A 25,866-nucleotide genomic window follows, 5' to 3' on the forward strand; every position below is an offset into this window, starting at 1 on the left:
ACATATATGAAAAATGTATTGCATAAATTAAAAAAAGTATATTCTTTTTGTTTCAGATAAGATCCTGTCTTTCTACAAGCTCCATGCCTGGGCTGGTCTCTTCATTTACCCTTCGGGCTTCATGTTGTGGCTAAGGATAGAGGAGGGAATGAGTTGGGATGACTTTGGAGACAGAATTACAAATACAGATATTCCAATCTAGGAGGATCACTCAGTCCACAGGATCTTCCTTTCCTGCTTTAATTCACTTTCCTCTTTATAGAAATAGTTTCATGCTATGTAAACTGAAATCAGTAAATGAGAAATCAGCTGGTTTTCACAAACCACAACATCCTATTTCCTGTCCCCTGAAATCTTGCAATATTTGCTGTAATTACATGATGCTGCCCAAGAAATCAAGGTTTTAATGAAATTTCTTTGTAAGACAAAGATGGCTCATTTTTAATCAAATACTTGATTTATGGCCATAGTGCTTGAAAAAAGAACTTAGCTGGTATTTTTGCTAAGTTGAATTTTTGGGAAAAAAATCAAATTAAAACAAACCTGGCGAATTTCCTTCGTTGTTTGGCTGTGTGTAACATTTTATAAAAGGCAAGATGACTTTGCTATCACATGGGAATTTATTTAAATATGCATTAATGTTCTAAAATGCATTCCCCTAAGTAAAACAAGGATGTTTTCAACATTAAAACCAGTATGTATCTCACCTTGAAGTGAAGACTCTCCTTTATGATGATTTTCCGAAGTCTGATAATGGAATCAGATTCTTCTGTGGCATTGACAAAGTGGTAATCCTGGATTGCTGGGAAGCCTCGCTTGTTCAACAGCTCTCTGGTAATTTTACTCATGCAGGTCTTACGTTGCATTTCATCAGAAACATCCAGATGAGTGCCAACAAGAATCACAGGGGATGTTGATGCTCGAGCCTGTTAGTGAGATCCATACTGCTGATTAACTCAATAGCAAATGTTGATTTTAGAGTTTTATATTCACAAAAAATGTGAGCAATTTAGTCAAACATTCAGAGAACTATTTCAAAAGAGAAATATTTAAAAAAATCAGCTTTTTCTAAAAAGAAGGAGTGTACAACTGTACTTCATTCTTTGCAGATTAACACTATTGGCAGTATAATAGAGGGACATTATTTGTTAAGAACATCCAACAAAATGGAATAGCCAAAAGAAATGGTATTTTGCTAGCTGTCTTTGGAATAGGGCAGCAGGGAAACATCAGCAGGTACTGCACAGCAAAGGAGAACACATCAGAAGTGATTTTCATCAACACTAAACTGATTGCAACACTGTGTCCTGTATCACTGCCCAAGTTCATTAACAGGAACAGTAAACAAACTCTTTATGTGAGTGTACTGCCCAGTCATGGCTAAGCATCCTGTAAAAGAAAAGACAAGTAATGCTCACTCACCATGGAATGGCTCCATAAATGGAGATAAACACTTATGAAAAATGACAAATACACAGGCAGATTGTCAGGTCAATTCCCTACCATAGTTCTGGAATAATTCCTATTAATAATAGGATAATAAGCATACGCTTCATAGTATAATTTCAAGCCTGTATCTAGTCAGTTTTAAACTAGTCTAATTCTGATTTCCCTAAAATTTATACTGGTGTAAAAGAAAAATGCAAGTTTAACTTAATATGTCTTTAATGCTATTCCTTTCTTATTTTTATCAGTAAATTCAAAATATTGCCAGAATCTACAAACTGTTCTTCTCCACATCACTTTGTACAATTTTAAGTCCAAAATGGTGCTGATCATGTCTTTCTATGTCTAAAATTATTGTCATATCCAATACATAATGTATTTCAGCTCTTGTTTAATATTACTGTTCTTACTTTTTGAAGAATTTTTTTTCTTCTTCCCCTATATAAATATTTATGGTTAATTTGCTGTTTACCTACAGCTCCCTGGAAAGGAGAATTCCATTCTGTAAGTCTTACCTTGATGTTAAAAAGCCATGGCTTCATAGCATCCACCTCTGCTTGTCCTTTGCTGAGATCATAGACAGCAAGATATAAAGCCCTCTGGGTCATGAAATGAGGATGGGTACTGTAGAACTCTTCTTGTCCTAATGATCAAAAAATTTCCATTACTTAGTACTTCGTGATTGAACATCTTCAGTCACAAAAAGGCAGAGGCACACGTCCCCAGACCACGAGTTCACAAATTAATGTTTGCAGAAATTCATATAAATTGACAGGAAACCATAAAAACTACGAATTTTAGGAAGGCACTCTGCGGGAGCTCATTGATTGAAGCTAATGTTAAAACACATACACTGGTTTTATATCAAGTGTAAGATTTAACTGGATAAACACAGTTGCTGCATAGACAACTTAAAAGGAAGTGATTCTTTTAAAACTTCAATACTGAATTTCTCCTTCACTCTTTCCCTTTGCTTTCTTCCTTTCCTTTCTCCTATACTTTCAGCAACTTCACATAATAAATTCACATAATTAAACACTTAAAATTACAACTAAAGCTGGACATCCTGCTTGAATGGCACTGGTCTGTGCTTATGCATTGTGATAGACTGTATTTAAATGATGACAGACCTCTGTTTAAAAATAACTTTTCTACAGCCTCAATAAGCCCTGGATTTTAGAAGTGCTTCTGTGCTCTCTCAAACTTAGAAAGTTTTCCAGAAACACAAGGTTCAAACACTCACCCTAAGTGCTTTGCTGTCTGTGACCTTACAAACCTGTGACATTGTAGAGCCTAGAGAGACCTGGACTACAAAACGGAGAAACAGAGTTTAATGAAAGATTCTTCTGGTGATTACAAGCAGTTTCTTACTATCCTGAAATGATTATTCTAAGTATTATAGTTGAAATGAGTGGTCAAACCATATTTGGTGATAAGAAATTCCTGAGGCTTTGAGGGATTCGCTGCTAATTTACAGAACCCACTAATTTATAAGCGGTCATTGGACTTTGGGCATACATTTGTGATTCTACTGTCCCCAGTTTGAATTACCACAGGCTGACTCTAAAAATAAGTAATGCATTGAAATATTAGAAAAGACCATAGTAAAGGTAAATAAACTCAGGAAATACCTCCAAAGTCCCACACATTTAATATAAGCTCCCTCTTCATTTTGCCTTTCCCTTGAATGATCCAGTCTTTTACATCAATGCCTACTGTAGCTTTTGGAGATCCCAGTTCTGTTCGTTTGCTTTTCATGAGCTGTTGTAGCAGGGTAGTTTTCCCACTGCCAATGTTTCCAACAATCATGAGCTTCATTCTGTTATAAGGCACTGCCTTCTTCAGTCGCTGCTGAAGAAACCTGGTAGAAAAAAGATTGCAAAACTCACAGAAGTGTATAGCAAAGAAAAAGATGAACAGAACTCAAGAACAAAGAAAAATCTAAAACCATACCATTTTCTTCAATTTTTTTGTATCTGTTTGATATTACTGATCTTTTAAGTGTCTACTCTAATTTCTGGTTTGAAAGCTATAGTTTAATTCAGAATATGTCTTTTTTTTGCTTTGTAATTATCCCAAAATTGTGCTCTGTGCAGTGCACAGAGGAACTGGGAACACAATAAACATATTACAAATAATGGGTAAGCACCAATTTATTGCACAATTTGTGGAAGCGTCAAATTCAAGAAGTAATTCTAGTATGGTCTAAACCACTCTATTTTATCTGTCTGTGTTGTTATCATAACCTCCCACAAAACAGCATGCTGGATTTCACATGACAAACCAGCATGTCTTTTCAAAACAGCATGTTATTTCCTCAATGCTTACTGCAAATCCCAAGACAGCAAACCGGGAATATCAAGAACAATAGGGCAACAAACCTGATAATGTCTCTGGCTTTGCATCCCACATGCTTGAAGTCTAAATTAAGATGGAGTCCTTCCAAAGGAAGATCCCAGACTTTGGACAGTCTTCCCATTTCATCAGGAAAGAATCTCAAATCAGGATTATGACTTACATCCAGAGAAGTCAAATTCTCTAGGAAGCCAATCTGAGGAGGAATCTAAATAAAATAACATTTAATGGGCAATTAAATGTTAAAAAAATAAGGAACATGAACACATTAACTATTTAACAGAACTAGGTATTACTTTTACTGCTGTAGTTCATTTTTTGTAATAAACAGGCCTAATATCCCACAGTAAGAGAGAAAAGACCTGATAAGTAAATCAGTATACAAACTGATTATATGACACATTCCAGGCAGAAAAGCTGAATAGCACATAGCAATTTTCCTTCACAGAGGAAGGAAATATTTGCACTTACATACATTTCACCAACACAATGCAATTGTGTGAGAGGTGACACAAAAATCAAATGAACATTGAAAAATTGCATTCAACTGAAAAGCAAATAAATTTTCTTTAGGTAGAATCTTACACTTTACCTCCTTTAACTTGTTGTGGGAGAGGTGTAGCTTTTCAAGCCTAGACCATGCACATGCCTTTTCACTCAAGTCCAAGACATCTATTTGATTATGATTAAATAACAGCTCCCTTAAATTTAGTGATTTCCAGTGCATCGGTCCAGGCAGGCTTGTGATCTTGTTTTGGCTTAAATCTACTGATCTCAAACTAAAAACATGAAAATAAAAAAGAGAGAAGTTAGCAAATGAAAAAATAAAACCCAGATTAGCTGAAACCAAAGCTGTATTAATTTTTAATAAACAAGCGAATTAGCTATCAGAAGAGATGGTTTTCTGACTGAAATCCAAACACAAGTAGATATGTTTGCAAATACATGTATGTGCAGAAATTACATAGTTCACCTAGACCTATTGGACAAACACGCTGTTTATGAAGCACACAAAAATGTGTGCAATACCTTCTTCATTTTTCTGAGCTGGAGATGCAGAATCTGAAAACTGCAATTTTTTCAACACATCTATTAAATCTGCAGCTGTGAATGTTAGCATGCTGAAATTGTGCAATATCACGGTAACTTCATTAATATAAATTCCCAAATCTATGGATCTGCTCTCTCTATGGTGCCATCAGCACTCACATCTCCCCACTCCTATTGGATCACCCCTTCCAAGCACTCCCTCCACAATCTCATTCTTGTGATCTGTTAAGGTCAGCAACTTTTATAAAAAAAGCGAAGTCCAATTTTCACATAAGTAATGCTTTGAACATATAGCAAAATAAATGTCACATGCTTCTCTACCACAACTCCTTCTGGAGGAAGTGTTTTTCTTTGAGAATAAGTATCTCGTGTTATTTAGGAAGTGAAAAACTAATCTCAGTATTCTTGTGCAAAAGTCTGCAGAACTCAAAAAACTGTATTTTTATTGTTGGTTCCAAGTAAACATGAGATTGATTCTAGCATTCTCAGCAAGAATTGTCAGCTTCAGCTGTCATGGAATTTACTTTTAACAATAGTGATTTGAATCTGAGGAGCAGAACTTTTCAGAATCATGAAGAAAATGTGACTAATTTGTCTTCAGTTTAAAAGCTACCAAGTTCTGGATTTAATCAGTGAGGATTCCCTGAAAATCAGAAACCATTCAGAATTTTCTGCATAACAACAATTTTGTCATCAGGTTTTCTTTATCAAGAACTTAACATTAACATCAATGAATAAAAGAGTAACTTACTGTGGTAGAAGAAGAATTGCTTCTGGAACATTAATAAAACAATTCTGGGATAATTTTAAACTTGTTATGCTGGATGACAAGTCAGGTATCTTTTCTAGAGCAGAAAAAGGGGTTAATCCTATGATTTTAAGAATGGCTTAAATTATTTTAAAGACTGGAGTTTAGACTGACTGAAAGGTCAGTCTATCATTTTCATACAAAGGTATCACCTACCAAAGGCAGAATTCAAATCCTTTTTCTTAAATCTTATTAAAAACTAAAGTTCCAAAATTAATTAATATATCATCTTTTAACAAATTATACACTGTTATCCTTCATCTCCTGGTGGCAATAAACACCAAAATAATCTTACTTACACTTTACTGTACTGCATACATACAGTAGATTCCCATGTGACCCAGGATTTGTTGGGTCATATTCACTTATTATTCTTATAAAAATGAGTCTAATCATTCAGCTGTGTTAAATGCAATTCTAAGAGTAACCTTCTGAAATAATGTGACAGTAATTTCTAAATGGAAGATTTTATGTCTTGAAGGAATAAACTCTAACAGTAATTTATGAACTCTCACAGTATCATTGAAAATCCAATTTGTGTAATTTTTATTTTGCATAAATAAAGTGATTTTGACACGTTTACAAAAAATATGCTAAGCCACTGACCAACACTCAGGATGGAATCAAGTCAAGCTTGAGTTAAAGAAACTTTAGCTCCTTAACACTTGGTTCTGGTGAAGGGGATCTGTCCTGTGCTACCTGAGCTGTGTGCACAAGGTTTGAAGATAATACACAGGAGCTATGGAAGATCTGCTTTTTCTGGACCAGAAGCTGAAAGCCCAGGGGGATGATTCAGGGCACCTCAAATGACACTTCCATGCAGGCAACTGAACCAAACACTCTCTCCTGTTCTGAAGATAATGCTGGATATAGTGTGGTAAATATTTAATCATAGCATCATTCAGGTTGGAAAAGACCTCTAAGACTATTGTGCCCAACCATTAACCCTACACTGCCAAGTCCACCTCTAAAGACCTAAAGGCCCTGTTCACATGTCTTTTAAATACCTTCAGAGATTTTAAATACCTCAACCACTTCTCTGTGCAGCCTATTCCAGTGCTTCTTTTAGTGAATAAATTTTCCCTAATACCCAATCTAACCTCCCCAGGCACAACTTGAGGCCATTTTCTCTTGTCCTATTGCCTATTCCTTGGGAGAAGAGACCAACCCTATCTGGCTGCAGCCTCCTTTCAGGCAGTTGTAGAGAGTGCTAAGGTTCCCCCTCAGTGCTCCCCATCAGACTTGTGCTCTAGACCTTTCACCAGCTCCTCTGTCCTTCTTTGGATTCACTCCAGCACCTCAACATCTTTCTTGAAGTGAGAGGCCCAAAACTGAACAGAGGATTGAGGTGTGGCCTCACCAGTGCCAAGTACAGGGGAACAATCCCTGCCCTGCTCCTGCTGGCCACACTGCTGTTTATACAAGCCAGGATGCATCTATGTATTACAGTACAGTATTAAACCTGCATTAGTACTAGATTTGCAAGCTAAATCTCAATGATCTTCTCCTTTTTGAACCTTCCTCAGCAGTGTGTACAATCTCAAGTACACTCAGTCATTTTTACAGCATCCACTCCAAATGCAGGAACAAGAGGAGTTGGGTGAGTCAGATCAAATGACTGGAAGCATTCTTTATGCTTCAGTGGTCAAAAGCTGATACTTAGGAAGCTGTATAAACAAGGACTAGTACAAGTGGTATTACTCTTTTCTCTTCTCCCAAGACTCCAAATGCTGGTGGCAGAGGAATTTTGTGACTTAAAATAGTTGCTAGAAGGTGAATCCTGTTTTCACAGATACTTACCAAGAACATTCATTCTGGCATTGAACTGCTCCAGTTTGGTACAGCCCATGAAGACATTGTCAGCAAGGGATGAAATACTGTTCTTACTAATGTTTAAAATTTTCAGGTCTTTCAAGCATAGGGGCGAACATAAGCATGATATCTTGTTTCTATGATAACAACAAGAAACAAAACAATCTATGCTTTATTTTAGAAATTATTAGGTAAAAGGTGAAAGTATTGTTGATCAGACAAAGTCATCCTTATACCAGTAAAGCAAAAATAAAACTTTATCTACATAAAGACTGACCAGTCAGCAAAACCACTGTTACATGTGGCAATATGGAATAACATGACTGATATTAAAATCAGTTTAATTAATTTGGAGACCAATTGTCAAAATGTACAGCAAGGTTTAATTTTCTGATTACATACTGGAGCTCAATCCCATGCAAAGAGGATTGTTACATTTGTGAGAGGTTCTGTGTACTAAAAGTATGTGTTTGCAATATTACAGAATTACTAAAAACCTACAAATTTTTTTAAAAAATAATTCCTGTATGGAATGCAATTCAGGATGAGTATATAATTTTACACAACATATTCTGGGGAGAAGAACACTAGTAAGAGGAGGAGAAAGATACCAAAACCACAGAGATAAAAGATCCATCCACTGTTATGCCAGGGTAGTATTACTAACAAAGTTCACCATCTGATTTAGCATGAACTGTAGGAAATGAATGAGACAGTCTCTGCAGTTTACAGAGCTATCACAAATCACATTCTTAAGAATTCCACATGGGTATGAATTACCTCACTAAGAAATACGATAATAAGTGCTGGCAAACAAAAAGCTAAATGTTTTAACCTCTTTCTGCGGTTTAAAACATATCCATACCAATACCTAAAATTCCATTACTACTACTACTTCCAGTAAAGCTTTTATGCATATGCAATACAGTGGAACTGTATTGTGTATACAGAAAACCTAGTTGAGTATGTCAGACTGCACAGCCCTGTGGATTAATAGTATGGAGCAGAAAGAAACTGCTTTAGTATGTTAATGGAACACCAATGTTATTGATTCTAACAAGGTCCAAAGTAATTCCCATATCTTGTACTTTGCAATCCAACTACAAAAACTGTAGAAATTTATTTGGAAGACAATGTCAGTGTTTCACTGGTGAATAAACAGTCCTTTACATGCTATAAAGGGTCATCATTCTGCATGACCAATCTATTATTACCTATTATGTTTGTTATGCTACAGTCCATTTACTCATGCTACTCACCCTTCCAGCGAGAGCTGCTCCATATTTTCAGCAACACTTGTAAGAAATTCAGGAGTGCACACCAGCTGATTGTATGAAAGGTTGAGTTGCTTTAGAGTTGGACATCTGAGGCTGGGATCCAAAGCAAAGGAAGGCCCAATGTCATTTCGCGAGATGTCGAGGTTTGTGATACAATTCATCTTCAGTAAGTAGGGCGGGAAAGCAGTAAATCGGTTACTGTGCAAATCCAGGTAGGTCAGGCATTTCAAGTTCTGAAAGAAAAGGATAATTTGCTGGTAAAAAGTTAAAAGAAAATATGAATTTATATGTTTGCAATTGAGTCGTACTTTTATACAAATTATTAATTTTTTTATATTTATCTCACATGGAAAAGTAGCAGAAAATAGCAATCATACCAGTGTAACCTATAATATTTCTACAAAAAAATAAAATATAGGGCATTATTCAAAAACAATTAGCTCCATTTCATAAAATTTAAGATAATAATTGCTTGCAGTTCTCTGTTCCATTGCCATTATTATGCTACTTAATATCACACATCTTAAAGCAGTTCTCTGCAGTAAATTACTCAAAAAAAATCCCATGAAAACACTTTTATTTCTAATGAACATGAGTCCACTAAATGAAAGTTAAGTAAATGCATGAGGCATGCCAAAATATACACCCATATTCTTGAGTAATATTGCTATGGATACATTATATATGGATCACATTATTAGAGATCAACACTTTATTTTAACTAATTTCAACTTGTGTTAAAAAAAAATTATGCAGAATTACTTCACAAAGTTGTTCTGGAATGTTTGTAAGAGCATTTTGGTGGAGCTCCAGTTTCTCAAGGTGTTCCAGATGACTAGTTAAGCAGCTATTCTGGCTGATGGCATCAATGTTCTCCAGCTCATTTGATGAAAGATCTAGTGATTTAATATATTCTTTCTCTGAGATCAATGAAGAAAGACTGTCTGATGATCTTATATGTGATGACAATTTTGAGATGCCTTCTGTAAAAGCAAAAATGTGAAAATACCATGATTTAATTTATCACTGTCACTTAGGTAAAATTACAACCATTTAGCTTGGGATCTAAAGATACAGAAGAGAGTGAATGTTTGGATATTGGTTAAGATCCAAATCCATGAAGAATTCTATTAAGACACAGAAATTTATAAGACAGTAGGGAAGGGGAAGAGGTGAATGTTTATGCACTGCACAACAGAAGGAGCTTTTGAAAGCTAATAAGGGCATTCATGAAACTTCATTGCCTACATAAATTATTTGTGGAGTCCAAGAAATAAAAACCTCTATATATGCATTATTTGTACTTTACTGTAGTATTTCCAAAATGTATCTTCCTCTTAGAAAAATACATAATGTGTCTCAAATCTTTGCATGCTATGCTTGTGAAAGCATTAAGGCTGCAAAATCTGTTATATTAAACCTTAAATTGTACAGTTTACTTACTGGGGGATTCATCTGAGAGCAAGAATTTTCGTCTTTGTTTCATTAATGGTTCATAATCTGAGCCAGGTCCCTGCAAAATCCAAGAGAAAAGTCATTTAAGAACATATGCATGTTCTGAAATCATCCAAATTCAGTAAAACCCTTTTTTTTATGATTTCTTTTTATCAGAGTTTATAGGGAGAACACCAAAAAACTATACACTTGAACTCAACAATAGGTCACATCCTTATCAAACATATTGACCCATGAAATATGAAAGAATGGTAGAGTTAAAGTGCAATGGAAGTAGTGCATTTCTGGCAACCCAGAATGACTTTTACTAGGGTGCAGTAATAGAATGGAGCAGAGTATTACAAAACATAACTTTTCTCCAGTTTCCCTTTACAGTCAATGGAAGGAGACAAGCTCCTTTCAAAGGAACCTGACTTCTGTTCCACCAATTTGTCCTCTTATGTCTTAGGAATCACTCTCTCCCCACTGATCATTACTGAAGATCAGCTTCTCTAAGGGGAAGTTAAGTCTTTGTGACTGAGCCCATGATTCCTGTATTTCCATTTGAACACCAGACAGGAAATTTGAACACTTCAAAAGGGTGTCTAATCATTAGTGATCAGAAATTTTTTCTGATATAAACTCATCCACACAGTGCACCACAGGAGAAGGAAACACTGAACGGCAACGGTGGTTACATGACCTTTCCTATCAATTGATTATTAACAATTTTGGAGTAGGCTATGTAGATGGACTTAAAAACCTGGAATGAGCATGGATCTGACTTACCACAGAGTAGGAATGTCGCAGTAAAGTAGGAGAACCTCTCTGACATGCCATTTCCCTACAATATAAATCAGCAACTGCAATGGAATTGGACTTCTTTTTTGTAAAAAGTGCACCTTCACTTCCTTGAACATAGAAACAGAAATACGTAAGAAAATGTACTTAAAGATGAGGCTCAGAATTCAACTGTACTATAGATGCTGACATATAAAGAAGAGATGCATTTCAAAAGCATCAATACTGGCAAGATCTCACTGGTCAATTTGGTGTGCAACAGGCCAAGAATGTTGTCAGTGTGTATTAGAGTAGAGGGGCCATACTCACTTGACATTCTTCAAGTAGGACCTGCAGGTGATTGCAGGACCTGCACTGATGATTTATGATACAAAATTTCCATTGGGTTGGGATTATTATGTATGTTTCATAGCACATGTTTCTGCTACTTCAGTGTAAATAACTTTTTAAAATAGCAAAGAGTTGTATTTCAATAGATAAATTTGCTCCCACATTTATTTAAATTTGCTCCCACATTTATTTACTCCCACTCTGGATTTGGTGATTTAGGGTCTTCTAAATTTGGTGTCATTATCTGGAGACATTTGATGTCCCTCTTCTCAAAGCTACTTTTAAAACTCCCAAAATCACTACTGCATTTTTTTAGGATAACAACTTTTCTACATGGGGCAACAAATAGACCTTCAGAAATTAAAAGTGGTCCTGAATAATATAAGGAAACAACAAAGCAGAATTAAAAAGTTCATTAGCATTCTTTGATTCCAAAATTCAAATTCTTCATCTGTGTTGATTTTAAGTAACCAGCTGTACTAAAACAAGTAAAACATTTGAACAACATTAATAATTGAGGCTATTTTCATTATTAAGTTACTGGTATTACAGACACAAATTCTGTCTTTCTATAAGTTAAAGGCATTCAAATGTCCTGGTTACAAAAATGGTGCTGGGCTGAACATAAACCTGTCATTTACATTTTCTGATCAATTAGTTATCTTTGGGATAGGGCTTGTTTCACCTGCTTTATTTGTTAATAACACAGTCCTCTATACCAGATCTGGTTGTATGAACTTTACTGACAGACTACCCAGGGTACAGAGGAGTTTCTAGGTCACAATACACCTGACTTCATGATGAGACAAACTGGGCTCTTGAAGCTCTTGCTTTTTGTCATAGACTATGAAGGCAGCTCAGAAACAGACAGAAAAAGTCAAAATCGAAATTCAGTTGCAAGAATCTTACTCTTTCTCTCTAAAAAACACTGAATGCATGACAAACTAATTCTAAATGTGTAACTGGGCAAAATTCTTCAAGGTCTTAGTTTTGTAGATGAAGCACATACCCACCACAAACTATTTTCCAATGTTACCCCAAACAAAATTTTAGATAGAAGTTTCTTTCTTCATGGGAGGTGTTAAATCTCAAATACAAATAAACAATTTTATTTGATTTATGGCTATAGTCTAGCCCTAGCACGTTAGATTTGAATTATTAAAAGCAAAAAAGAAAAGAAAAACAGATACCTTCACTATCAATATCATCACTCAAAGGAAAAATACTGTCCACTAATGGGTCAGGTATGAAATTCCAGTCATAGTTTCTGTCCACTCCATCTTCAGACAAGTTTAGATCAGAGCAGGCTCTTGATCTATCCTCTGAAATGTTCTTCATCTGGAATTTGAGCACCATCCTTGCCAGTGCAGAACCTGCATCTATATGTACAAGAAATGGAAAAGATAAAATAATCTCCAAGAATTTTAAGTAGGTTCAAAAAAATAACAGAAATAACTTTATTTATTTTCAAGTTTTGCCAAATTTCTATAGCAAGCTGAATGCTACAAAAAGATTCTCAACTGAAAGTCTTCACCTAAAACACATTCATAGCATCATCAAAAGATATTGACACATTTTGTACAATGATTTCTAAATGTACTCACTCTGTTTTCTTGTTTGAGTAAGCTTATCTGGGAACAAAGGAATGAGCCAGGAAGGCTCTAATCTGCCAAAACCAAATCCTCCAAGACAAATACTGCTGTTGGTGACATCAAGGCTAAGCTTCTTTAAGAGCAAGCTGATGATTTGGCTATCTCCTCTCTTTATACTGATGGTCAAAGCACTCCGGACATCCTGCTCTCGAGCACCACTGGCTAATAACAATTCCACCAATTTAGGATTACTTCCTTTCTCACAAACCTAACAGAGAAAAGCAGTTAAAACAAACAATTAAAACAAACCAAGAATACAAAGCATTCAAGTAACAGCTCAGACTGCATTAAGACAATTGTCTCAAATACAGAGTGACTTCATTTTTAGGACTGTGTCTCTTTCTCAGTTAAGCAATTCCTTACTCCTTGGACCATATGCCTCCTAAGGTGCCTGAGTACCAATTCCCACTTTCATGAATGCTTTGCCCAAATGTATCAAAGGCTTTCGATCTGCAATTGTAATTTTTGTCATGAGTGCACACAATTTTAAGGCAGAAATGAATGGTAATTTATCTAGTTTGGTTATTGCATGTGGCCTATTGCAACTCCACTTATTTATCTGTTTAGTGGAAAATAGACACTTAGGGGTTATCACCTGGGTATTTAATGAACAGGCAACAGTAGTCAGTCTCAACAAGCCATGCCTAATTATAGTGAGCTCAGCTCTTCTGGCTTTAACTACCTGAAAGGAGGGTGTAGCCAGGTAGAGATCAGCCACTTCCCCCAGTGACAGGACAAGAGGACATGGCCTCAAGCTGCTCCAGGGCAGATTCAGGCTGGACATCAGGAAGAATACCTTCACTGGCAGGGTGGTTAAGCATTGAAACGCTAAGTGGTGGAGTCCCCATCCCTGGAAATGTCCAAGAAACAACCGGATATGGCATTTAGTGCTCTGGCTTAGTGGACAAGGTGGTTTCAGCCAAAACTTGGACTTCACTATCATGGAGGTATTTTCTGACCTTTATGTTTCTATGGTTCAGTCAGTTCCTCCCAGTCTCCAAGCCTGCATTGCTACACAGACCAGTGTTGATTGTGAATATTAAAAACATTTTCTAGAAATACTTTCAGCTACTTCAATAAGTCCACTGTGGTTCCCTACACTGATTTGCCTACCTCACACTCTATGAATGGATGGTCAGTTCCAAACCCAGCTGTGCTTCATCACCCAGAGAGTTCTACCAGCAGAACTGAACACTTCCTAATTCCCTTCAGGCAGTATTGGTGGAGTTCTCTCAGACTATTTAAAACCTTGACACTGAACCAAAATAAAGAAGTGCTTATGCAAATCACTTTAAAAAAATTAAAGGTGGTCACAGTTAGCAAGCAGCACTGGTGGGCATGTGGGAGCAGTATCTCTGTTCTCTGTGTTCAGCCAAATAAATATTTACATGGCAACAGAAAGGAACTCAAAAGCACAATTTTTTAAGCAATAAAATTGTATATATATTTCCATGCATTACCTGATAAATCAAAGAGTTTGTCTTTGTCTTCTTATTAATATCAGCTCCCAGCAGAAGTAAACATTCAGCCATAATACTATTGTACTCCATACATGCTTTTTCCAGCATTGTATTTTTTAACTCATCATTTTCAGCTATTTTAGCAAAACATCTACAACACAGGCTTTGAAACTGAATGGGAAGACAAAAAATAAAAGTTAGGACAAAAAAAGCACCAACATTTTTCAGCTGTGGAACTGTCAGAGAAAGAAGATACCTGTTGATCTCGCTGGTCAGTGAAACACATAGACATCTGGTAGAAAATGACTGTGTCAAATGATTCATTTACCAGCAGCTTTGCAAAACAAGGTGACAAACCAAGAATTGCCAAGATTGCATGAAATCCCTAAGAACACAATGAGAACATTGAAAGAAGTACAGTGTTAAAAAGTGTCGCTTTAAAACAACAAAATCAAATTTCAACCAAAAGATTTATGCCTAAATTTTTTATTTTACTTTTAATCATACAATAATTGACAAATAGGAGAAGTTTGGGAGAGAAGGCAGAAAAAGCAAGTGTCTCTGATTATATAGCTGTAGTTTCATGCTTATTTAGCTGACCTACTTAAATAGATATTAACTGACACTTTAAAAAGTCAAATATGCAACATTATATCTGACAACATCCTGCTGGCAGTGACAAATGTACTTGTGATTTCCTGAAAATGTAAAGAGGAAACAATCTCCTTCTAAGGAGAATGAAGATACATTCCCTGTTCCAGTGTGTTGCTCTGTAATCCCTGACTTTGAAAAGAACTATTAGACTAAATGAAAAAATAAACAGGTGTGTTTAATAACCAAGAAGAAATACAAAATTATCCCATGATTCTGCAAGTAAAGTTCACCTAGAAGAATGAACTGGGTAAATTATGGACTCTTTGTCCAAACCCAATTGAAACTAAATCACTTAAAGTAACTTCCTTATTCCTCATAAAGCATATTGTTTTTATTTCTCTCTATATTGGTCACTAAGCTAAATGTGGAAGGGCTGGGCAAAAAATAGCAGCAAAGAAGGGAGGTTGCATTTGCACTATTTTGATATTCATCTGAAAGAGAAATATAGAAACTCTCACAGAAAGCTGATGTCACTCTGTCCCAGCAGAAAAATGAAACTGGCAACACACAGGGAAAACTTCTGAAGCAGAGGAAACAGAACTTTACACAAGGATTAAATGTGTGTTTACAGACAAAGAACTCTCCTTGCATATAGAGATGTGGGTACAAAGTCTGATAGTTTTCCAGTAATATCTCTTCTTAAATCCAGCATTCCTACACTACATTTATCCCTGGTGACAAGGCTAGGAACTAAATTATCTTCTATGATTTCTCAAAGAAGGGCAATCAGTACTCTAATGGTGGTTACTTCAGGAAATGGTTACAGATTAACAGAATGATGCATCATGACTGAGAAATTTGTTCTGGTTTGCAGATCTCAGAAGTTTTAGATAAACACTTAACCTATGCTTACATATTCTGGATTGAATATATGCCTCCAAGAAAACCATCACTTTAACAAATGTCTCTATTTAATTACAAAGGTTTATACTAATCTAGTAACTTCAATAAAATCAAAATCAAGTAAGTAAATTAAGGAATTATTCTTAAATATAGCAATATTAAATTAATTTTCTATGGTTTTGAGTTTTGTTTTCATCTTCATAGACAGAAATGACACATACATGCATCTGGATTTCAGTGACTTCTTTAAATCGTCGCAGAGTAGAAACCAGAACTGCTGACAGGACGTGCATGGTTGCAATACACAAACTCCTCCGTGTAATCAAAGAGCGTAGAAGACTCAAACCCAAACACTGTATGTCTAGGAGAAAAATAAATATTATTCAGACACTGATAATTCAGACATTCTGACTGGAATAAACCCATGACTGTAGTCTTTCAGTAACATTCCAGAAAGTTGTTTGCACGAGCTATTATAGGGCCAGGCATAACTACAGTGTGGGTGAATCTGAGGACTGTGCAACACTGCAGCCTTCTCTTGCCATGCAACCTACATCACATCCAGCACTAAAGAGAGCAACAGATCTGGTACAAACCTCCTACCATGCCATTCTCACTCTGCTGACAAAACACCTTCCCTACCTTGTTCATCTGGATACATCTGTAGGGTGTGAAGCACAGTGTCAGTAGCTCCTTGCTGGGTTAAAATTTCCAGCGCACCAGTGCACTCAGCTACAGAACCAAGCAGTTTTAATCCACACTTCTGAATGCTAGGATTTCCAATAAACTAATGGAGAAAGGAAGATAAAATCAGATCAAGATTGTTCTGCTTACAATGGCAACAGAGGAGTTGCTTGTTCTTAAAGCTGCTCTGTAACAGCAAGTGATTGTTGTTCTGAAGTGAACAGTTACAGCTAATGTGATAATAAAAACATCATCACAATTCCAAAAAGATTTTCTTATCAAACATCAGTTTCAGCTGCTCATAACTTGCCTAGATTTTAATCTTTGATTCTGAAAATATTCCCTAGATACTTTTCAGATGAAAAATTGGATTTTTCACCCTCAAATTCTCATTGATAAGTTTACACCATTTTTCTAGGTCAAGCAGAGGGAGAAAATGTACTTCGTTTGTGGTTAAAAAGAAAAAAAATATGGGTTTTTTTTTGTTTGGTTGGTTTTTGGGTTTTTTGATAACTGGAACAAGTGATAAACATGCTGGCAACTGAGAAATATTAAAAGAAAAAATATGAAGCAACATACCTATTATCACCCCCCACCTTTAGATGGAGGAAACCTAGATGAGGTCTAGATCTGTGTCAGAGAGAGTGTCATAGCCATCATAAATCTGCAAAATTACTTCAATGGAGTCATGTCCATCTCTTCCTCCTTATTCTGTCTCTAGTTTTAATTAAATGTGTCAATTTCTAACCCTTCTGGCTGATATTGTAGCACCCCAAACAACAAACCAGTTGCATTGGAAAATGCAATCAGGATGATGACAAAATATTGAAGACCTTCTGGAGCAAAAATTTTACCTTCTTTGTTAACTTCTCTATCTGATATCTTCAGGCCAAGGTGTCCTTTAGACACTCTAGAACTATTTCACTGATACATTACTTGCTCTGACTTCTATAGCAAGAGACATAAATTTCCTTGTCTGAATCTGTTTGGCAAGCTTAAAATTCCTGAGAGGGACTTCTGAAAAATTATGAGTTGCTACATTTTGATTGTAATCATGTGAACCTTGAAAACTTTGTAGAGATTGGATTCTTCTGAAGGCCATGAAGTTAAACACTTTCAATCACTAGAATTTGAGGTTAATTTGCTGTGGAAAGTTCCCAGTGTTTCCTTTGCATAGACTGAGTCTGCTTCAGCCTTTCATTTTTCAGCTTCTCCTTCAAGGTACTGTGATCATTCTATTTTACAGAGGTTGGAAAAAGTTGAACAGTGGAAAGAATGCAGATAACTGAGTTGTCCACGCAGTTCTCTGTGTAGCTGAGGTGTAGGCATGAGGACACTTTTCATATATACACTAGTCTGTTTTAAGAAAATAGAAATACCAAATAAACTGTATCCTTGAAAAAAATCTACTTTTTTCTGGTTTTTTTTTAAATAAATATCCTTTGGAATAACTGTATAGAGAATTATCTAATACACTCCAGAAAAGAAAGTAAGAAGAAACTCTAAAAGATTCATGAAATTTGGGAGTTAAGATTAATTCTATAAAATCAGTAGGAAAATCAATGTAGAAATAAAACTTACAAATGATTCACTGTTTCAAATGTAAAATAATGACAAAATCCATTGGAATAAAGTTTAACTATACCCTGTTTAAAGCACTAAGCACCAATGAGTGAATTCCCTCCAACAGACACTGGCTTTTAATGACTTTTCCTGTAAGTGCAAAAGCAGCATCTCCCACATCTCTGGAAGAACCATTCTGGTGTTCATTCTTTGTACCTGCAACAATGGACAACAGCCTTCCTCAGAACAGCAGATTTCATATTCTCCCCACCATTAACCCAATAATAATACAATCTAACAATCAAATGAATGCTGAGGTGACTCAGAGAGCATATTTCACATCTTATGGTACTTTCAGAACACTGTATTGCAGAGATTGGAATCCCTCCAGATTTACATTGTAATATGAGTACATTGTGCTTGAAAGGAAAATTTCACCACATATTTGCTCACTGCTTACTATGAAAATACAAAACCATGCCAAAGAATCTGTTCTAAGGAACATTGCAATCTATTACTTTTTTGAGCTATGGAGTTCCCTGACACCTACTTCAGAATGCCTCTTCCTTCTGGTAAGGAGACACTATAGAGAAGCTATAAACTATTTGTTCTTGCACACTTGGCAGCACATCATAGGACAAATTTTACACACAGATGACATTAAGTGGAATGTGAGCATATACAAAAAAAAAAAACAGAGAAAGGTCTTTCAGATTTACCCTTGTAGCTTTTGGCACTTGCAGTCAATTGACACTACAGAAAGAACCCAGAGATCCTTTCAAAGTCACTTCAGCATTCATATTTATTGTGTTTATTATTTTTCCCACAAATTACTTTTTTATTTCCTAATTACCCTGCAAGTTCCAACATCCAGTTGGTGCTCTCTGTGTTTGATTACACTTTAGAAGGGCCTCACTTCCAGGGTACTGGCAAGTAAAGTGCCTTGCCTCCATGTCACAACACATATATCAAATCTAAATCTCACTCTTCATTGAAAAAAGAGGAAAGTATTAGGATTAGAACTCAAATAATAGAAGGAAACTGAAAATCTGCAATCAGTCTTCATATTGATCAGGTTATTATTTTCAGAGTTATTAGTTTTGTAAATGTTCAGCTCAAACTGTTGGGAGATACTTGCAAAAAGTTGCTCTGAAGAAAAAAAAAAATCAATACCCAAGTCTGTACTCCTACAATCAATATCAGAGGAAAAAAGCAAGATTTACAGCAGTACATTGAAAAAAACAGTTAAAACTTTTCCAAAATTCTACTAAAGCCATAAAATTAATAAAGAACATTTTTCCACCCTCTGGATTGATGATAAAGAGGGTTTTTTTTTGAAAAAGAATTTCCAACTAAACTAGTCCGTTTGGTTTCTCCTTTTTGATAGAAAGTAGTATACAACTGTACATTTTACATCTTTAAATATATAGATCACTGACCAGTTGTTATGTTCCTTCCAAGAGACACTATCAAAACAATTGCATTTTGTGGTACAACAATGTTCATGTGACTATCATGATTTGCTCTCACTTAAAGGGCATTGATGATGCAAACCACAATGACACTGATAGCTCCACACTCATTCCCTGAATTCCTTAGAAGTAACAGAGCTAGCTCTTCACCGATGAAATCAAGGGGAAATCAGCAGTAATCACTTTGGTCTGTTACCTTCAATACCTCAAATATTTTCTCCCACCTTGAATGTTCCTAAAGACTTACAGCTATTCTCTGCTACAGAGAACTGCAGTTCTCTGTACAGAACTGCAATAATTTTTTGAAGTCCCATTAAAGGCTGTCTCATTAGATAAGAAAGACTAAATCCCAGCTATCTGATTCTAGTCTCTGATTTGGTGTATGCCTTTGGATGACTTACTGGGCATCATGAAGTGTAAAAGGACTCGAAGTGCTTCCAGTTGTACAGAGAGTGATTTTTCATGTTTCCTCATGGCTTTTACAACTTCTGATACTGCTACTGTCATTACATCCAGATGAGGGAAACTGAAAATATTTTTCATAAAAAAATAAAAAGAATGCATTTCCAAATTTTCCATGTATTTGTCCTTAATTAACACTGTGTGATAACCCTTTGAAACCTAAATTAAACTTTGGTACTTTTCTTCATCATAGCAAACTATTTTCATGCCATTCCATTAATTAAGTCTATTCAAATAACTGCATCCTAGCCAACAAGAAATTAATATTAACAAAATGTTATTTTAATAATCAGAGGTAATTTTGTGGGAAATTTTTTATCTCTCAATGCAATTCAGTGTGGCTAAAAGAAGCGAAGACCACCCAGAGGTTGTCTATTTGAATCTCTCTGCTCAAGAGCCATGAAGGGAAGAACATGCAGCTCCCTACACACACCCACTTGGGCATTTGACTACAGGGCTTACCAAATTCCATGTCTTAAACAGGACTGTGAGTCTGTGGTCAATTTCACTACCAGTCAACAACTTAAATGTAATCACTCTTGGCACAGAACCTCAAAACTCTTCACCATGAAAGTGGACATGCATTTCTAATTGTATTACCTTCCTTCGAAAACATGATTCAGAATCCTGCAGGCACTTTCAACAATTTCAGGAGAATGTGGATGTTTCCTCATTATATCCAAAACATTCATATGTATGCCTTTTGCCAGTAGTGTCTTCCTAATATTTACTAAAACACAAAAAAACAAGTATCCTATAAGTAAATCTTTCTTTCTGTATAGTTCCCAAACACAACTTTTTTTCCCTCCTTTTTTTCCTCAATGTTTTTGCCTCACCAAACAGACATTATAGTATAAATTAAAATGGGAAACAATTTGAGCTGAAGCTGACTTATGTTTGCATAGCTTAATCAAACACCTTATAATTTCTGACTGTCTAATAAGTTTCTATACATCTGCTATTTTTACTTAGGTAAAGTTAACATATGGGAAGAAGAATGTATGGCCTCACTTATATTTTCAGAATAGTTTATTCTTAAACTTTTTTCTTGTAATCGCATTCTGTGATCATGTAGGAAAGCTGGAGCTTAAAACTTAAAAAAACCCTTCTAACTTCCAAAATGAAACTTAAAAAATGAACTTTATTTATTAATTCTCTTTACTTTGTTAATTCACTTTTTGCAAATTCAAATATCCAAGCACATGTTGTAGCTTTAACTGTAACTAATAAATATTAGAACATTATTAAAATTATCATGGTAACTAGCACCAAATCTTGTTATTCCCAGTTCAGGACATCCATTTCAGATGGTTAGTTCAAGCAATTATGCACTATGCCAGAAGGTTTTACTAAGCTTCTTTATGTCTATCATTTCTGCTGTAAGCACATCCATTCAGGGGGAAAACAAAAATAATAATAATTAAAAAAAAAAAAAAAAAAAACAAAAAAACACTTGCTTTAGACTTCCAAAAGGAACCAAAGGCCCACTTGTCAGTAACATGTTATGAAAGTACCTGGTATATGACAATAGTATGGATACATTTATGAGATCCATTTCTCAATATAGATACATATTGATCTCATAAATAATTATAAAACCTTTTCTGTGTTAGGTTTTATGTACCTGGATGGCTCAATAAACTGGTGATAAAACAATGCTTTCTCACCTAGAGAATGGTAATTAACTGCTAGGATTTTTCTTCCTATCTAGCCAGTGGTTTTCAATGTGCAGTCTGCAAACCACTTGAGGTCCATAACCATTTCAAAGGATTCTGTGAAAGTTATCTAATAAAAGCAGGCCAACTGTCAGTAGGCTTAAATACTCTACTCAGGGGTCCACATCTCCACTGAAAAATTTTGAGGGGGTCTGCAAACTGAAAAAAGTTAGGAAACCATGTTAGGGACACAATCAGGAGTAAAGCAATCTTGAAAACTGTCATGCACATGCTTAAGTTGCTACACAATTTGATCCACTGAAGTCAACAGGACTGTGTTAAGCAAGAAGGTGATATTTGCTGGGCTTTGGTCCTTATTCATGTGGTCCTTATTCATTTTCAACAAATGTTGCTCTTGACGAAATTCAAATATGTGACAAATATTTAAACAAGCATACAAAGAGAGCACAGTTTTTTTCATGTCTCCTGCTCCAAAAAGTAGCAATTGCAACACATAATGTGGCATAGAGCTCTTCATTTCCTCATATTTTTTGATACTAGCCAACAGTAACTTTTTGAAAGCAAGGAATAAACTTCCTACTTATCACAACAACATAATATTCTAATCACAGGGAGTACTGTATTCACTCAACAGTACACTAAATTCTCTTTAATATTTTTGCAAAAACTTTCTGCTGGATGAGAAAGAAAAGATAATTAAAGTCCCTTACCATTTTGTTGTGACAAAATTGCCAAGGTACTAGCAGCTGCCTGAAACACTTCTTTTGAAGAGGAGTGCATCAGCATGGAGAGCATCACTGCTCTGTCTATTGGGAACCTTTCAGAGAGAAACAAATCACTGCACATTGACTGTATTACAGTAGTTACTTCATAACTGCAGTTCAGTTTCTTAAAGAGGTATTACATAACATAATGAAAATGTCAGGCCCTTGGTCTCTAATATGTTTCCAGAGCAACAGCTGACAGAAAACCCTTTTTAACCTATGCAACTTTGTCTAGTCTGAGTCTCACTGAATTCCTTGGAACCATGCTTTCCAAGGGACCTGAGGTCCAGAAAGGGGTATGAACAGGCTTACAAAAATTGAGTGACTGAAATTTTAAGGAACTCTGAGAAATAGTTTAAGTAAAATGGAAATTTGTGTCGTGTCCATGCCCAGTAGAGTCTCCCTAATGAGGCAGCATTCCCTCTACAATGCCTTTTCATCTGTTCTGTGGGAAAATGAGCACTGCTTTTCTACACTCTTTACATGCTAAGTATCTTAATCTTGTCTGTTTTCCCAAAATTTCTTTATCCCTATTGCAACAGAAGACAAAATTCCTCATGAACTGTAAAAATTAGCTCTAATAGGCTGTGCCTTTATGAAAACACTAGCAGATTTCCCTGAGTCAAGGTTAGCACACTTTGGAAGAAACTTTCCCAGGTGTGGTTTATTATCATGCATTTCATTTACTATAAAATTAGGCATAATTAAAAAGTGACACATCAAATGGCTTAATAACAGGCACTCATGTTTTTTCATTTCCAAAAATCCAGTTTAAGACAACACTGACTGATTATCTCCATCTCCAATCTTCTCATGAAGGTTGCATTGATACAGAAACAGATTTTTCAAAGCCCAGCATGCAGCCTCCTAAATATAAAACAAGACAAAAAGATTAATAAAATATACCTCTAGAAGATTAAAAATATATGAAAAAACTTATATAGTTTGACTGCTTTTCAGTTCACAAAAGAGGTACAAGGTACTTTATGTAGAAAGAACAAAATGTACACTGTAACATTCTTTATAGCTCAGATAGGCCCAAGTTACAAACATGTGTGACAGTCTCATTATTCAATTTGCATTTTGACATCTATTTTAGGACAAGATTATTTCTTCTGCTGATGGGCCTGTGTTTGACTGTTGGATACAAAAAAGGTATGTAAACAACAATCTTTGCATGGCCAAAGTTTCAGGTATAAGCCTCATCTTAACTACCAAAGTTTGATCTGAAGAAGTAAAACCTCATAAGACGAACAAAGAAAGGTAAGAAAGGTAAGATTTATTCTAAATCTAACCCAGACATTACAGCCTTTCTTTTGCCTGAGGATATAGATGAGAAAAGCATGTTTCTAAGCATTTTATTTAATACATTATACAGTCTTTCCATATTCCCATCACTCATTATTTCTCACCAGCACATCTGTATTTTTTCGGTGCAGTTCTAATGCTCTGTAACATGCTTCCAACCAGCATAACTTTTCTTCCTCCTCCTCTTCTTTCCTTTCCTCTAAGTCCCGGTTTAAGAATATTGTTTCAGCTGGAAATACAAAATATTTACAATAAATTCTTACTGTGAAAACAAAACACCTATGTCTTAACCTTTCTGTAGTCATACAGGCACTCACACTGGCAATGTGTGAAAATCAGCAGGAAGATAAGCCTTTTCTGGGAAGGGAGAAATCTTTTGCCATAAACTCTGAGACAGACTTGAGAAATGTCTTCAAGTTTATAAAGGGAGTGAAAAATTTAAGTGAATGTCACATAGTTACAGATCAGCCTAGACTTTGGCTCTGAAAAGACCTGCATGTACCTCTTTTTGTTGTGTATTTACATATTGAATACAACAGACATAAAATGTAACTGTGAATCATTTGCATGGAACCACTTATTACAGAGCCATCTATACTCAGAAGCAATGCTGTTTAAAATAAATGCAAATTGCAGTTGCTAAGAGAGAAATAGCTCAGAAAGTGCAACAGAATTTGAAATATATAATTTTCTACCTGTGATTTTTCAGCAATTAAGGCAAAGAAAGAAATACCAACACTGAGCATAATATCTGAGGCATAATGGAATGTGTACTGATATCTAATCTTTGCTATTTTGGGGACTCTTAAACAGCATTTCTACTGACTTTTACATGGAACAATTACAAGGACAAAGAGGATCAGATTCTTAGCTTTTTCCCACTAACTAACTAATTTTTGTCTGAACTGTACTCAAGAAAGAGTTTACATCTTTTAATTGATTGCAGAACTCAAGCACAAGCATTGATTTGTTGCTATCAACTGCCACAATAGGTCATGGTACTTGTCATACCTGGCAAACACAACATCAAATCAGTGTTATCAATGGAGACTTTATGTTAAGAAGGGATTATCCAAAATTTGTCTATGAATAAACAGTTTGCTCTGTTCAGATCTGTCAACATAACTTACCAGCTCTGAACATGGTGTAGATGTTGGCATATGATATGAACACAGACTTATCGTATTGAAACAGCAAACTGTAATCATGTAGGAAACCCAGCTTTGTTCAAGCTGTCCTGCCTGAGGCTTTTGTGTTAAAGAAATTGAGTCTGAAACTATTACAGGAAATTACTAGAGTGAAAAAATTAACAAGTAGACAAACATTTACTCACTTAGAAGAGCTAAACAACTGAGAGCTGCAGCTTGTAACTTTGCATTTTCAGGATATGTTGTAACAGCCTTCACAATGACTTCTGGAACCTTATGTAATACAAGGATATTGAAAAAATTTCCTGAAACCAGATAAGATATCAAATTAATACAAACACATATCTAGAGCTTTACATGCATTTAACATAAATTTCTCAGCACACAATGCACAAACTTTTTAACAAATGCTGGTTTTCTTACTACAGGGCTTGACATCAAAATTTTATTTGTGGAAAGAAGAGGTTAAGGATAAAAAATAGTTGGGATCTACATTCTTTGTGGGCCTTTTTGAATTTTTTTTTTTTACGAGAGGCAGATGTTTAATGCATAATGAAACACACACAGTCATCAAAATAAGAAAAATACAATTGGTGTATCACTTGCAGACTTCCTGCCAGGAAGCAAATGCAGTCCTGGTCCTGAATTCCTGCAATGATTTGATTTATCCTCTGACACAAGTAATTTAACCCTAGTTTACTCTCTGGTTTTGCCCTCCTCATTAAATAAATCAAGGCCAGCGTTATAAATATAAAATAGAGTCCTTCTGGAACAGAAGATACCCTTTGGTTAATAAATATATTTAAAACATAACAATTATTCTAAGTTGTACAGTATTTTGTATTACAGGCTAAATATAAGGCTCTC

General features: G+C 35.5%; 1 protein-coding gene across 3 annotated transcripts in view; it reads right to left on the reverse strand.

Moving 5' to 3' along the window:
* Positions 1-25,866, reverse strand: part of LRRK2 (leucine rich repeat kinase 2) — a 63,421-nt gene that overhangs the window by 22,399 nt on the left and 15,156 nt on the right. For all 3 annotated transcript variants that reach the window (XM_018910259.3, XM_050986389.1, XM_050986382.1), the window contains 24 exons: positions 25,185-25,304; positions 23,956-24,080; positions 23,331-23,410; positions 22,490-22,596; positions 20,704-20,833; positions 20,043-20,167; positions 18,252-18,385; positions 16,565-16,709; positions 16,144-16,283; positions 14,682-14,810; positions 14,426-14,596; positions 12,918-13,173; positions 12,504-12,692; positions 10,972-11,093; positions 10,192-10,261; positions 9,511-9,731; positions 8,731-8,981; positions 7,460-7,608; positions 5,603-5,696; positions 4,394-4,580; positions 3,828-4,009; positions 3,078-3,307; positions 1,962-2,089; positions 708-926 (listed from right to left, as the gene is read on the reverse strand). In XM_018910259.3, the coding sequence (XP_018765804.2) occupies positions 708-926; positions 1,962-2,089; positions 3,078-3,307; positions 3,828-4,009; positions 4,394-4,580; positions 5,603-5,696; positions 7,460-7,608; positions 8,731-8,981; positions 9,511-9,731; positions 10,192-10,261; positions 10,972-11,093; positions 12,504-12,692; positions 12,918-13,173; positions 14,426-14,596; positions 14,682-14,810; positions 16,144-16,283; positions 16,565-16,709; positions 18,252-18,385; positions 20,043-20,167; positions 20,704-20,833; positions 22,490-22,596; positions 23,331-23,410; positions 23,956-24,080; positions 25,185-25,304 (3,704 nt within the window). The remainder of the gene's footprint in view (positions 1-707; positions 927-1,961; positions 2,090-3,077; positions 3,308-3,827; positions 4,010-4,393; positions 4,581-5,602; positions 5,697-7,459; positions 7,609-8,730; positions 8,982-9,510; positions 9,732-10,191; positions 10,262-10,971; positions 11,094-12,503; positions 12,693-12,917; positions 13,174-14,425; positions 14,597-14,681; positions 14,811-16,143; positions 16,284-16,564; positions 16,710-18,251; positions 18,386-20,042; positions 20,168-20,703; positions 20,834-22,489; positions 22,597-23,330; positions 23,411-23,955; positions 24,081-25,184; positions 25,305-25,866) is intronic.

This window comes from Serinus canaria, chromosome 1A (assembly GCF_022539315.1).
Source record: "Serinus canaria isolate serCan28SL12 chromosome 1A, serCan2020, whole genome shotgun sequence".
NCBI classification, from domain to species: domain Eukaryota; kingdom Metazoa; phylum Chordata; class Aves; order Passeriformes; family Fringillidae; genus Serinus; species Serinus canaria.